This window comes from Myotis brandtii, unplaced genomic scaffold, assembly GCF_000412655.1.
Source record: "Myotis brandtii unplaced genomic scaffold, ASM41265v1 scaffold179, whole genome shotgun sequence".
NCBI classification, from domain to species: domain Eukaryota; kingdom Metazoa; phylum Chordata; class Mammalia; order Chiroptera; family Vespertilionidae; genus Myotis; species Myotis brandtii.
This window is the reverse complement of record NW_005356635.1, coordinates 6466530-6480319: the sequence shown is the minus strand read 5'-3', so window position 1 is coordinate 6480319 and position 13790 is coordinate 6466530. Positions and strand designations below refer to the sequence as shown.

The window sequence follows — 13790 nt, the reverse complement described above, 5'->3', positions numbered from 1 at the left end:
GGTGGTGGTGGGAGCCTCTCCCGCCTCCTCAGCAGCACTAAGGATGTCCGACTGCAGCTTAGGCCTGTTCCCCGCTGGCAAGTGGACATCCCCTGAGGGCTGCCGGGCTGCCAGAGTGATGTCTGACTGCCAGCTTAGGCCCAATCCCCCGGGTAGCGGGCCTAAGCCAGCAGGTGGACATCCCCTGAGGGGTCCCAGACTGTGAGAGGGCACAGGCTGGGCTGAGGGACCCCCCCGAGTGCACAAATTTTTGTGCACTGGGCCTCTAGTATTTTCATAATAGATATGTGGTTCATATAGCCACAAGCTGAGACAAGTCTTTAAAGGTAACTAATGATTGTTCAAGTAAGAATTAGATTTCAAGCTGTTGATTTATGTTGTCTTTTTCATGATATTAAAAATAGATACTATGCCCAGCCAGCGTGGCTCAGTGGTTGAATGTCAACCTATGAACCAGGAGGTCATGGTTCGATTCCCAGTCAGGGCACAAGCCCGGGTTGTGGGCTTGATCCCAAGTGTGGGGCATGCAAGAGGCTGCCAATAAATGATTCTCTCTCATCATTGATGTTTCTATTTCTCTCTCCCTCTCCCTTCCTTTCTGAAATAAATTTAAAAAATGTAAAAAAAGATAGAAATAGATACTATTATATTATACTAGGGGCCTGGTGCACAAAGATTCGTGCATGGAGGGTGAGGGAGTGAGGGGGAGGTCCCTCAGCCCAACCTGCACCCTCTCCAATCTGGGAGCCCTCAGGGGAGCCCTCTCCAATCCCGGAGTTTCTGTCTGTCTTTGCAATCATATGAATGAATTGTCTGAGACCCCCAACCCAGTTTGGTTTGTTGCTCACAGAATAATAGAGGCATTTTTTTTCTTTGTTTCATTGGTGGAGATTTCCTGGAAGTTTTAGGATATCTTCCCTTTAATTTTTCCTAGACACTCTGATTTTACTTATGTCTCTCATCTTTGCTTTCCCTCCATCCCCCACTGCAACAGTAACTTGCTCCAGGCTCACTTTGCTCTAGTGTCTAGGAGATCCATCTGCCACCAGAACTACAATTCCCAGAATTCCTGGTGCTCCCTGCACTCTGGGATTCTGCTTCCAGTCCTAGGGCTGCCATCAGAACTACTATTCCCAGACTTCCTGGTGCTCCCTGTGCTGGGAGCGACCGAGGGAGCCACGGTCTCCCAAGTGAGCGACCGAGGGAGCCACGTCCCCCCAAGCTGCTGGCTCTCCCGCTTCTCCTCTCCACCCAGTGCCTGTGTATGAAAATTAACCCACCATCTTTGTCAGGTTAATTTGCATATTCACCCTGATTGGCTGGTGAGCATAGCAAAGGGACGGTCAATTTACATGTTTCTCTTTTATTATATAAGATTTACCAACACAAAACAGATAACCACAGATCTATCACTGTGGAGAGCCACTAAGGGAATCACATTGGGTAAAGTCACACATGTCTTCAACACCATAATGAAATTAGATACAGTAAACGTGTTCCCAAGAAGAGCAACTTTCTGTAGCTTAGCAATATGTGTGAATGCCTGTTCCATTTATCACTTCTTCTCCTTCTCCTGTACTGCTCTTCCCTCCTTTTTTAGATTTACTGCCTCTCTACTTTACCTATTCAGTCACAACTTGACTTTTACTTAAAAAACGAACCACCTCCCTATCACTTGTTTTTGGTTTATACATTCTGAGTAAAAGTGAGACAGTGTACCTTTTTTGCAGAGTATTAAAGGTCCAATGAGTCCTGAGGCAATATCTCTTGGGGCATCAATGTGGGAGTGATAGATTCTGGTTACACAATTGCCGTCTTCCTCAGCAGGACTTTGTTCTTGGGTAGCATGAAGCCTGTATGTGTACTGCTCACCTGGGTGTACTTTGTCATCTGCTTTGTGGAAATCTGTGGTGTTATCAGGGTAGATGGCCCCTAGGAAGCAACATGCAATGAAATTGCAAATTGAATGTGTTTGAACTTGAATGAGAGAATAGATATTTACAAATTTATTCAACAAATATTTATTCAACATCTTGTATACTAGTATGTCCTCTTGGGGATGCAGTGATGTCCTATTTGATCATAGAGGAATGAGAGTATAGAGTGTCTTGAAGCTTCACAGAAAATTTTACCATTTTTCATACTTGACTGAGTCTTCAGAGAGCTGTAATGGATATGTCAGGAGCATAGTGACAGTTTGTAATTTAAAGAACCATTCTTGTTCTAGAGTCATGGTATGGAAGTATGAACAAAATAGCTATGCTCTCTTATAATTTGGAACTTTTTATATGATACCAGATTTTTGCCTGTGAAGTAACCATGGGATTTCATTAGCTTGAAATGCAGGCAGACAGGGCAGGGATCCAGTGGGAAACAAAGGCAGGTAGAACATAGGCAGGGGTAGACACGGCAGTTTGAGCAAGCCTAATCACAGAAACCAACCATGCTGAAATAATAGAATGTTTTTGGACACAGAGTGGGAGGCATGGGAAACCAAGGGAGGGCCTGCACTAAGGTGTACTGACACATAGAAACAGGGAAAGTTCAGGTCCATTGCTGGGCAAGAACAATGAGGAAATCAATCAGGTAGTGACACAGGTAGACATAGAGCAGGCTTGTAGCAAATATATACCCCTGGACTACAAGGCTTCATGGGAAGCCCATTATTGGGCCCTCCTCCCTATGTGGGGAGGCTGAATCTGCTTGTAATAAATTTTCCACACTTTTGCTTAAATCTATTGGTCCATGGAGCTCATTCTTCGGCGTCGTGAGACATGACCCTGGGAAAAACTCTCAGCTCACCGTTCCAGTTATCACTATGTACTAATCATTGCCCCTATTTTATACATGAGGAAACTGAAGCACAAAGAATTTAAACAACTTGCACAAAGCCAGTAAAAGACAAGGTTGCCCTCGAACCTTGGTCTATCAGTTTTGAAGCCCTTGCTCTTAACCACAATAAAACACCAACTTTTTTCATCATCATTTTCATCATCAAGTACTAAGGATGAAATGGCAGTCACCAAACCTAAGGCTTGCAAGTCCTATATTTAAAGGACCTTTTGGTTAATTGTGTCTCAGATGTGACTCTGGGGCCATGCATCCAAGTGCACTATTTGGCTGACCTGTGAGAGTACCCATGCTGCTTTAGCTGCCACAGTTTATCCAAAGTTAGGGTGGGAAGTGACAATAGCCACAGTGGGTTTACTGTCTTCAAAGATAAGACATTCCCTGTCTTGAGTCCTGTTTCTTCCTTCTGGACTTTTGCCTTTTCTAGACCTTCATGCACACTACTTATTTTTCTTACTCTGACTATTTGGCTGGAAAGAAATTGGACACTGGGAGGATGTCCCAACTCTCACTGCCTCTCACTATGTGTCCACCCAGTAATCCCATCACATTCACACTTTACACAATCACACCCAAGAGAAACATGACATTATTATGATGAGCCAAAATAGTTAATAAAATAGTTTGGAGCTAAATAACATAGTTACAGGTCTTATCTAAGAGTGGAGTTCATAGTCTTAGAAATTAAAAAGTGTTCCTACAGAAAAGTGAGAGGAAATTCCAGATAGAGTATGAGCTGAACTTACCCTCGTGTTCCTTATAGTAAGTTATCCCATGCGAATGAAAAGTGTAGGGCCTAGAGGCAAAGTTTTTTAAGTGTACATAAACAGTATCTCCAGTTTCTGCTTTGATAATAGGGCCTAAAAATCCCAGCCATGCAGGTTTTTCTATCACTGTCGTAAAGGTTCCATCTGTGTACTGAAGATAAAGGGCCTTCTTGTATACTCTTCCAATTCTATCCGTGCCATTCTGAAGATAGATGTTCAAATGTTCCCTGCAAAGGGAAAGAAGACACTCTATCAGAAGCCGTAATTTCTGGGAGTAACATTATAATTAAGAGGCATTACTGACCTATCACATTAAATGTCTGCCTATTGTTGGAGGGGTGCCTCCAGAAAATGAAGAGGAGAGCTGGCACTTAGCCCTGTTACTTTCATTATGTGAAGTGTCCCAGGTATGTGGCCAAGAACAACCTGTAAAGGTGCCATAAAAATATGATGCAGTGTACCAGTGTTTCCTGCAAGATTTTATACTAAAACACAGAGGTATTATGGAATAGAATGTAAAATTAAAGTTAAATATTAAGATAAAGTAGTTAAGACATTTCTCACTTATGGTATGCCTTTCACCTACTGGAAAAATTTGAGTTTATAAGCAATCAATTTGGATATTTGTGTATATGTATATTGTTTCCTAAATAAAGTAAAATTAATGATAAATTAATTCTATCATTTTATATTTCTTTTAGCAGCACTTAATCAAGTTTGGAATGATGTGTTCAATGTGTTTAGGTTTTTAAATTACCTTTGGCAAAAATAAATGAATAGGACTATATCAAACTAAAAACCTGCACAGCAAAAATAACAAAAACAAACAAAACAACAACAACATTTGACAACAAAACAAAGAGGCAGCCAACTAGATGGGAGATGATATTTGCAAACAGTGGCTCCAACAAAGGTTTAATCTCCAAAATATATAAAGAACTCATAAAACTCAACACCAAAGAAACAACCCAATAAAAAATTGGGCAGAGGACCTGAACAGACACCTCTTCCAAGAAGTCTTACGAACAGCCAATAGATGTTCAATGTCACTAGCAATTAGGGAAATGCAAATCAAAACTATAATGAGATACCACCTCACACCTGTAAGGGTGGACATTATCAACAAGACAAGTAATAACAAGTGTTGAGGTTGTGGAGAAATGGAAATGTAGACTGGTGTAACCACTATGGAAAGCAGTCTGGTGATTCCTCAAAAAATTAAGAATAGAACTATCATAGGACCCAGCAATCCACTCCTGGGTATATACCCAAAAAATTCAAAAACACGTATTCGCAAAGTTATATGCACCCCTATGTTCATTGCAGCATTATTCACCGTGGCCAAGACATGGAAACAACAAAAGTGTCTTGCGATAGAGTACTGGATAAAGAATATGCCAAATATACACAATGGAATACTACTCAGCCATAAGAAAAGATGAAATACTGCTATTTGCAACAACATGGATGGACCATGAGAACATTATGCTTAAGTGAAATAAGTCAGTCAGAAAAAGCTAAGAACCATATGATTCCACTCATATGTGGGATATAAAATGAAAACTCTGGACATGAACAGCAGTGTGGGGTAGGGGGAGAAGAGGGTCCTAATATATGGTGATGGGAAATTTGACTTGGGTGGTGGACACACACTGCAATATACAGATCTTGTAACATAGAAACCCACACTTGAAACCTGCATGATCATATTAACCAATGTCACCCCAATAAATTTAATTAAAAGAATAAAAAACTACCCTTGTGTGTTTTTTTAATCCCTTGCTACCGAGAATTCTTGAACATTGAATGTTTGTATTCTGATTAGTAGCTGATTAACAGTTGCTTAAAACTTTCCTAAAAATATAAGCAAAGTAAATAGTAGTCAAGAAAAACAAAACAAGCAACCACAGCAGCAACAACAACAAAAAAACACAAGAGAGGAAAAGAAAGAAAGTGAGTTTGGTATTCAAACTTTGGAACTGATAGCTCGGTGGGAGCTGTGGGCACTGCAATCTCACGATTTAGGAGGACCCACTTCAAACTGGACTTTGGCAAGTCCATCCACAACCAAGCAACCTAAGTCTCCTCCAGGAGAATTAAAAACTGCTCACACTCAGGCTGATGATCTGGGGTTTGTGTTTGTGGGGTGTTTGTGGGGTGTGTGTGTGTGTATTGAATACTTTTGTCTCAGGGACCTTTGATGCCTTACCATTTCCCACTCAACCCTGTGAGGTCCAAATAATCTGAGTGAGGATAAACATCCTCTTGTTTTTTCAGCTGTGAGCTCATCAGAAAGAGTGAGAGAGATTTTTCCTTCCCTTCTTCAAGACAAGAACACAGCTTGTCTGGGAGCTCTGTACTTTCATTGCTGCAGAGTTTAAAGACCTAGCTTTTAAAAATCTAGGGCTCTAGCCTGAATTTTCTTAAGTTTAATGTGTATAGGAATCTATGGTGGGCCTTGATAAAAATGCAAGTTCCTGAGCCCTAAACCCATTGATTCTGATTCTGTGCATCTGGGTGGGGTTCAGGCATCTGCATTTACCAAGACCCCCTACCCCCACCCCATGTATTCTGATGCTGCTCTGGGCTCATTTTTAGTAGCGTGAGTTGAGTGGGGGAGGCTTGCAGTGAAGGTAAAGCTCCTAGCTGCCCAGTTGCAGCGGCAGTGGAATTCCTTAAGATCGTGAGACAGAAAGGTGGCAGTGGAATTCCTTAAGATCGTGAGACAGAAAGGTGCACACTACTTATTTTTCTTATTCTGACTATTTGGCTGGAAAGAAATTGGACACTGGGGAGGATGTCCCAACTCTCATTGCCTCTCATTATGTGTCCACCAGTAATCCCATCACATTCACACTTTACACAATCACACCCAAGAGAAACATGACATTATTATGATGATGGTCTGTTTCCAGACCGTATTGGGTAGTGGCCAGGCCTCTGCTGGTGTGGTGCATGGGGGCAGCAGATTAAGGCTGGAGCCAGGGAGCATGGCTGCTTGGCAGTGGTAGTGTGGCTAAGTTCAGGCAGCAGGAGCAAGTGTTAATAGCAGAGCCATCTTGTTCTGTGTTGACCCGCGGCTTCAACAATGAGCATATTGTAATTGTTATCATATACCAAACACCCCAATTTTCCTGGATTATATAAACCCCAGGATTCTCAAGTTGTTTGCTTAAAAATGAATGAGATGGGGTCTCCTTCCCCCATCTTGGTGAGAAGAGGGTCAAGCAGAGTGTTAGAAAAATAAAGAAGTGGCATCTTTAGTATCCAGTAGGGGGTGGCAAATCCATGTTTATGCCTTCATTTCTCCCATTTGATTACATTTTCGAGTTGTTTGTGTGTTTCCATTTTGTTAGAACAAAACAGAAAAAACACACAACACAATTCAGCAAGGCTCAAAAAAACTTTAAGGACATCAAAGTGCATGGGAAAACAGTAGGACAGGGGTGTGGATTTCCCCCCAAATTGCAGCATTACTAACAAAGGGATGGTCTTAATAAATAGATGTTTTAGCAAAATTCTGAAGCACTGAAGACCACTGAGATACAAGCAGGTTTATCCAGCCCATGGTGCTGACAGGAGCCCAGCGAGAGTACAGTTCACTCAGGTGCACAGCTGCAGCTGCAAAGCTCACAGAGCAGAGATACAAGTCCTCTCTGGTCCCATCAGAGGACCTGGACCACTACGGTTCACAGGGTCCATCCAAACCCCAGGATAAATTTTCTCCTATTGCTAGGAGTTCGGTCCTGATAATATATACATGTATTCTAATCTGTGTCCTACTATGCCCTGTTCATACACATCTTACATAAGGCCAAAGTTTAAACATAGCTCTCAAATTCTTAAGACTTTATTTAAATCCATGTGTGTTTATATTTTCTGAAGGTAACTCTAAAGTACTTAATTACATCCCATTTCAATAGCATGGGCTTTGATAAAATGCTTTTATTGCATTGAAATTCTCCTATATTAATCATTTCCTGAAAAATAGAAGGCTCATTGCCTAAGTTTTGGGATTTTTTTTTGTATACAATGATTTTGGGGGGATGTAGGGAGGGGTGAAAATTACTTTTCAAATAGTTATTCTGAAGTTATAATATATTCAGGGTTTTTAAATTTGGACTTCTTTTACACACATAGCAATATATAAAATATGTCTCACATCTCACCTTGTGTGGTGGGACAAAATTAAGCCAACCAAACTGAGAAAAGTTCTACACCATGTGATACTTTGGGGGAGGTGTATTTGCTTATGTACTGTCTCTGCATGAACATCAAAGTGTCATTAGGGAATGTCTATTTAATTACAACAGCACAGCTTGTGGACTGGAAGCTTGCAGGAAGTTTGCCAGTCAGATGCTCCATCAAGAGAATTTATTATAGTTGTTCTTTGAACCAAAAAAAAATAATTCACAGTAATTGTAGTTCTTCCTGTTGACAGTTGTAACCTGTTCTCTTCTATTCATGAGAATAGTGATGTCCCCCTCTCAGTATTCATATCCTTCCTTTTTCATCCCCCAGTTTCAATAATTCTCTAATTTCTGGTAGGGTCAGAGCCAGAAGGGAGTTTTTAATGGTAGGGGCATTAAATAAATTTTATACTGCCTTAGGAAGATCATAAATTCATGATATACTCAAGTGGTCTCGGTTTCTGTTTATACATTACTAGGGGCCCAGTGCACTAATTCATGCACCTTAAAAGGAACTGTGGGCAGAGAGGCTGCAGTAGGCACAGGGGTGGGTCTTGGCCCATCCTCCATGCCCCCAGCCGGCCCCTCCTCCCCTGGCCCTGGTCCCCTGTCTGCCTGCAGCCCTGCTCCCACTGCCACTGCTCCCATGTGCTGACGGTGCTGGCCCCACTTGCACCTGGGACACTTCACATAGCTCCGGAGCGATTGGGGCCAGTGCCAGCAAGAGGGTGCGGCAGGGGGAGGTGGAGAAGCCCTGAGGGGAGATCAGGCTGGCAGCTGCCACTCGCACCTGCTGATGGCACTGAGTGATCGGGACCAGCACTGGGCACTGGCAGTGGGTGCCAGCTGCGGGTGCGAGTGGGGCTGGCACCGGCAGCAACGCGAGGGAGCAAAGAATTTTCAGTAACCACCAGAATCTCGCCCTGATGACAGCTACCAGTGCCCTGCCTTGGTCTGGCGCCCCCACTCACCTGCTCCATCATCCTGCCATGGCCAATGCCCGCCAAATTCCACACATGCCCCCTGGTGGTCAGCACATGTCATAACGACCAGTTGTTTGGTTATTCGGTTGTTCCACCCTTTGGTCTATTTGCATATTAGCCTTTTATGATATAGGACTACTGAAGTGTGGGTAAATATGTGTGAAAAGTTTCTGGATTCTTGGCTTCATTAATTGAGACATAGTATATGAGTTTTCCATTGGTGCTAACAAATTATCACATAGCAGCTTAAAGCAACATTCATTTATTAGTTCACAGTTCTTAGGGCTGATGTCTGGTATGGCATGCTGGATTCTCTGCTCAGGTTATACAAGGCACTGGCTGGGCTGAGTGCTTATCTGGAAGCTCTGTGGAAAAACCCACTCCCAGGCTCATCCTTGTTGTTGGCAGAATTCAGTTCCTCATGTTTGTAGGATTGAAATCCTTGTTTCCTTGCTGGCTGTCAGCTGAGCACCTCTCTCAGTTCCTTAAGGCGACTGTATTCCTCCTAAGGTGGCCCTTCAGTTTTTTGAATCCTCAAACTTCTTTGACTCTCTCCGACTTCCTCTTCTTCCCCCTGAGAGCTCTCTGCTTTAGATTAGGCCACTCAGATCATCTCCCTATTTAAAGTCAGCTGTGCCATTGAATGGAAAGATCTTTCATGATTTTGTGGAGACTGAGGGGCCATTTAAGAACTTCTGCCTATTACACATAGGAATCCCAAGGAAAACAGTTAAAAATTAACTGATAGGCAAAGACTGAACCTGGGTGTACATAGCACAAGCAAGTGGATGATAGGTCCTAACTAGCCTGGCTTCATTAGCACAACATGAACATAAATCTCAGAGCTTAGAATGTAAATGTTATAGCTGCTCAATTAGCTCCTTCACACAGGCCGTCCTGTATGAAGTGTTTGTATCTCACTAGCTATTGCTTGCTATTTTTTTTATTAACCTGGGAGTATGAATTAAATTTTTACAACACAGCCTATAACTGACTTTTCCAGATTATTTTAGCTAATAATTGTATCTCTTTGATCATATAAAAATTTAAGATCATTTTTGAAGGGGTAAAGTGAATTCCTTCAGTTTGCTTAAATAGGAGATACTGAAAAAAATTCAATTTTTTTCTGATAATAATAGTAAATATTAACATTTATTGACTACTTTTGGTATTCTGATCACTCAACATCATAATTATACTACTTATTATTATACCACAATATGAAATGTTTTCAGTTCATTCTCTATTTCTTCGGCCAGAATTTGAGTTGCTATTTCTTCTTGGTCTTTGGTTCTGCTTATAACGATATCTTCACTATGCTATTTCTTTTTTTTTTAAATTTTTCATTTTATTGGTTTCAGAGAGGAAGGGAGAGGGAGAGATGGAAACATCAATGGTGAGAATCATTGATCGGCTGGGGATCAAGCTGGCAACCCTGGCATGTGCCCTGACCGGGAATCGAACCCTGACCTCCTGGTTCATTGGTCAACACTCAACCACTGAGCCAAGCTGGCCGGGCATCACTATGCTATGTCTGGTTTATTTCTGAAACCTATGATAGGCTGGAAAACTAAGCAACAGAGTTTGTAAGAATTGCATGTTAAGTAAGAGATGCCAAGCCTGAGCGAGAGCCTGCAAAGTCCAGGGAAAAGGGTTTTGCAATGGCTGTTCTTGTGCTAAAGAATTTTTCACTTACTTCTAGCTTTCTATATATCACCAGGAAAAAAGGTAACCTGGAGATAACAGTATTATTATTTGTTGGCATCATATAGACAATAAACACAACAAATATTTAATTAATGCCTTTCATAGGCCCAGCACACACTGTTGTGCTTACTAATTGTTTTGTATATGTATTGTTTTGTAAAATATAAATAATTTAGGAGCAGAAAAATGTATTTTATAGAATCTTCATTTATTAATTTGTTAATGTGACAGATAAGTCACTCACCTTATGAAATGACAGTACTAAATACAAAAAAATTACTTTCCATCTCATTCCATTAGAAATAAATATTATTGGTATTAATACAAGAGAGGTAAACCATTTTCCTAGTAAAAAAAATCCAGCCCCAACCGGTTTGGCTCAGTGGATAGAGCGTCAGCCTGCGGACTGAAGGGTCCCAGATTCGATTCTGGTCAAGGGCATGTACCTTGGTTGCAGGCACATCCCCAGTAGGGGACGTGCAGGAGGCAGCTGATCGATGTTTCTCTCTCATCGATGTTTCTAACTCTCTATCCCTCTCCCTTTCTCTCTGTAAAATATCAATAAAATATATTTTTTAAAAATCCATATATATTGTTATTTTAATATCTGCTTATATTTTCAATTTCACTAACCCTATAACTGACTTTTTATATTTCATTCTATAGTTTGCTTTATTCCATAGTGTGCAACAGTCCACATTAGGAGCAAGTGAAAATTTTTACAACACAGCCTATAATTTCTTCTAGCTTCCTATATATCTTTTATTCTTTTACTTTTATTTATTCACAAATATTTATTTAGTGTCTCCTTTGTTCTAGGTACTACTGACCAAGCAGTAAATGTAGCAGATAGATTTGCTGTCATCACATTTTCTCTTCATTGTCCCACATCTTCAAGGTCAACATCAACTTAAACTTCATTCTTTGCCTGACACCCATCTTGCATTCTTTCAACCTTGTTTCTCAGCCTATTCATCTCCACTCCTTTCTAGTCTTCACACACCAATTATATCTGGTGATATCCCACCACCCTTTGCTGACTGGGTTGGTGTTATGGTCTGAATATTTATGTCCTTCTCAAAATTCAGATGTTGAAATCCTATCCTTTAACATGATGGTATTAGGAGTGGCACCTTTGGGAAGTGGCTAGGTCATAAGAATGGAGCCCTCATGAATGGATAATCCTATCTAATAAAGAGGGAATATGCTAATCAACCCTCATGCTGTCGAAAAGATGGTGGCACCCACAGCTAATAAGAAGGGAATATGCTAATTGACTGCCCTGCCATCAGGGTGACAGGCACATGGCCGCTCTGCATGCCTGCCTCCGGAGACCTCCAGTCCCCTCAGCCCCCCAGCTGCCCAGGGCCAGCCCGAGGCTTGCGCTGCTGGCAGTGGCAGCAGCAGAGGTGTGATGGGGGGGGGGGCACCTCCTGCCCCTGAGGGCTCCCAGACTGTGAGAGAGGGCAGGCCGGGCTGAGGGACCCGCACTCCAGTGCATGAATTTTCATGCACCAGGCCTCTAGTACCCTATAAAAGAAGCTCCAGAGAGATTCTGAGCCTCTTTCACCATGTGAGAACACAGTGAAAAGGCTATGGCCCAGGAAGAGACCTCTCACTAGAACATGACCATGCTGATGCCTTGATCTTGGACTTCCCAGACTCCAGAACTGTGAGAAATACATTTCTGTTGTTCATAAGCTACCCAGTCGGGTACCTTTTGTATAGCACCCTTAACCAAATCAGCTGGATATGCTGGTCATCAGAGATGAAGAAGAAAGCAAAAAGTTGCTAGTTAAGCTCATTCATACAAAGAGTTTAGCATAATATGAGCAAATTTGCGAAAGCTCTAGTCAATATTTACTATTCAGATCTATTTTAAAAAAACTGCAGGCAGAGTAAACAGTGCCATCTAAAGTTTGCATGACCCTAGGCTGTGCTGAAGCCACAGGAGATTATCAAACCAATGTTGCATAACTTCCCAGCACAGGCAGGATAAAAACAAAGAAATTATTTGCCCACTAACCCTCATCCCCATGAAAACATTCAAATTCTGTGTCTCTTCTATTCTCTAACTCTAGAATTAGAGACATCTTTATTGAAGCATGCTTGGGGCAGTGTCTTGAGCTTAGTTTATGCCCAATAAAACTGGTTGATTTTTAATCATGAACTAGAGGCCTGGCGCACAAAATTTGCACACTTGTGGGGATCCCTCAGCTTGGCCTGTGCCCTCTTGCAGTTCAGGAGCTCTGGGTAGTGGGCCTAAGCCGGCAGTCAGACATCCTTAGCACTGCTGTGGAGGCGGGAGAGGCTCCCACCACCACTGCTGTGCTCACCAGCCCTGAGCCCAGCTCAGGGCTTCTGGCTGAGTGGCACTCTTCCTGTGGAAGCACACTGACCACCAGTGGGCAGCTCCTGCATTGAGCGTCTGCCCCCTGGCGGTCAGTGTGCGTCATAGTAACTGGTTGTTCCACCGTTTGCATATTAGCCTTTTATTATATAGGTTGGGAGGGACTGACAGAGGTCAGAGGGGAGGGGGTTGGACATAGACAAAAGTGTGGTGATGGCCCGAGGTGGGAGGGCTGGGTGGAGGAGGGCAAAGGGGCAGAAATGGGAGACATCTATAATAGTGTCAACAATAGAATAAAAACAACAATGATATACCACTATGTTACACACCTATTAGGAAAAAAAAAAGATACATTATGAACTATGTATTTACTACTTTGATAAAATTAAAAATTTAAAAGGAAAGGATTTTGTCCAGAAAGGAGTGTTGTTGAAATGTTTATTTTTTTTATTTTTTATTTTTATGGTAAAGCTAAGGAAGCTTCAGAGCCCCTGTGAGGGCTGGATTTGTTCTGGGGGAGACAGCAAGTAAGTTGCAACTGGCAGCATTTTGGATAACCTGCCTGAAATGATTTAAAAGAGAAAGGGACAGATTCCCCAAGCCTACAGTTATTTATAATTTATTTTCTTATTCTAAATAAAGTCATTTTTGAACCTTATTAAAAACTAGAGGCCCGGTGTACAAAAATTTGTGCACTCGGGGGGGGAGGGGGTCCCTCAGCCCGGCCTGTGCCCTCTCGCAGTCTGAGACCCCTTGGGGGATGACCACCTGCTGGCTTAGGCCTGCTCCCAGGGGGAATGAGCCTAAGCTGACAATCAGACATCCCTCTGGCAGTCCGGCAGCCCTCGGGGGATGTCCACTTGCCAGCGGGGAGCAGACCTAAGCTGCAGTCGGACATCCTTAGTGCTGCTGAGGAGGCAGGAGAGGCTCCCACCACCACCAC

The 13790-nt window shown here is 42.3% G+C and overlaps 1 protein-coding gene across 7 annotated transcripts in view; it reads right to left on the bottom strand.

The window, feature by feature from the left end:
- Positions 1-13790, bottom strand: part of LOC102242845 (ceruloplasmin) — a 100215-nt gene that overhangs the window by 81431 nt on the left and 4994 nt on the right. For all 7 annotated transcript variants that reach the window (XM_014537452.1, XM_014537453.1, XM_014537451.1 and 4 more), the window contains exons 2-3: positions 3597-3844; positions 1720-1932 (exon numbers count right to left, since the gene is read on the bottom strand). In XM_014537452.1, coding sequence (XP_014392938.1) covers positions 1720-1932; positions 3597-3844 — 461 coding nt within the window. The remainder of the gene's footprint in view (positions 1-1719; positions 1933-3596; positions 3845-13790) is intronic.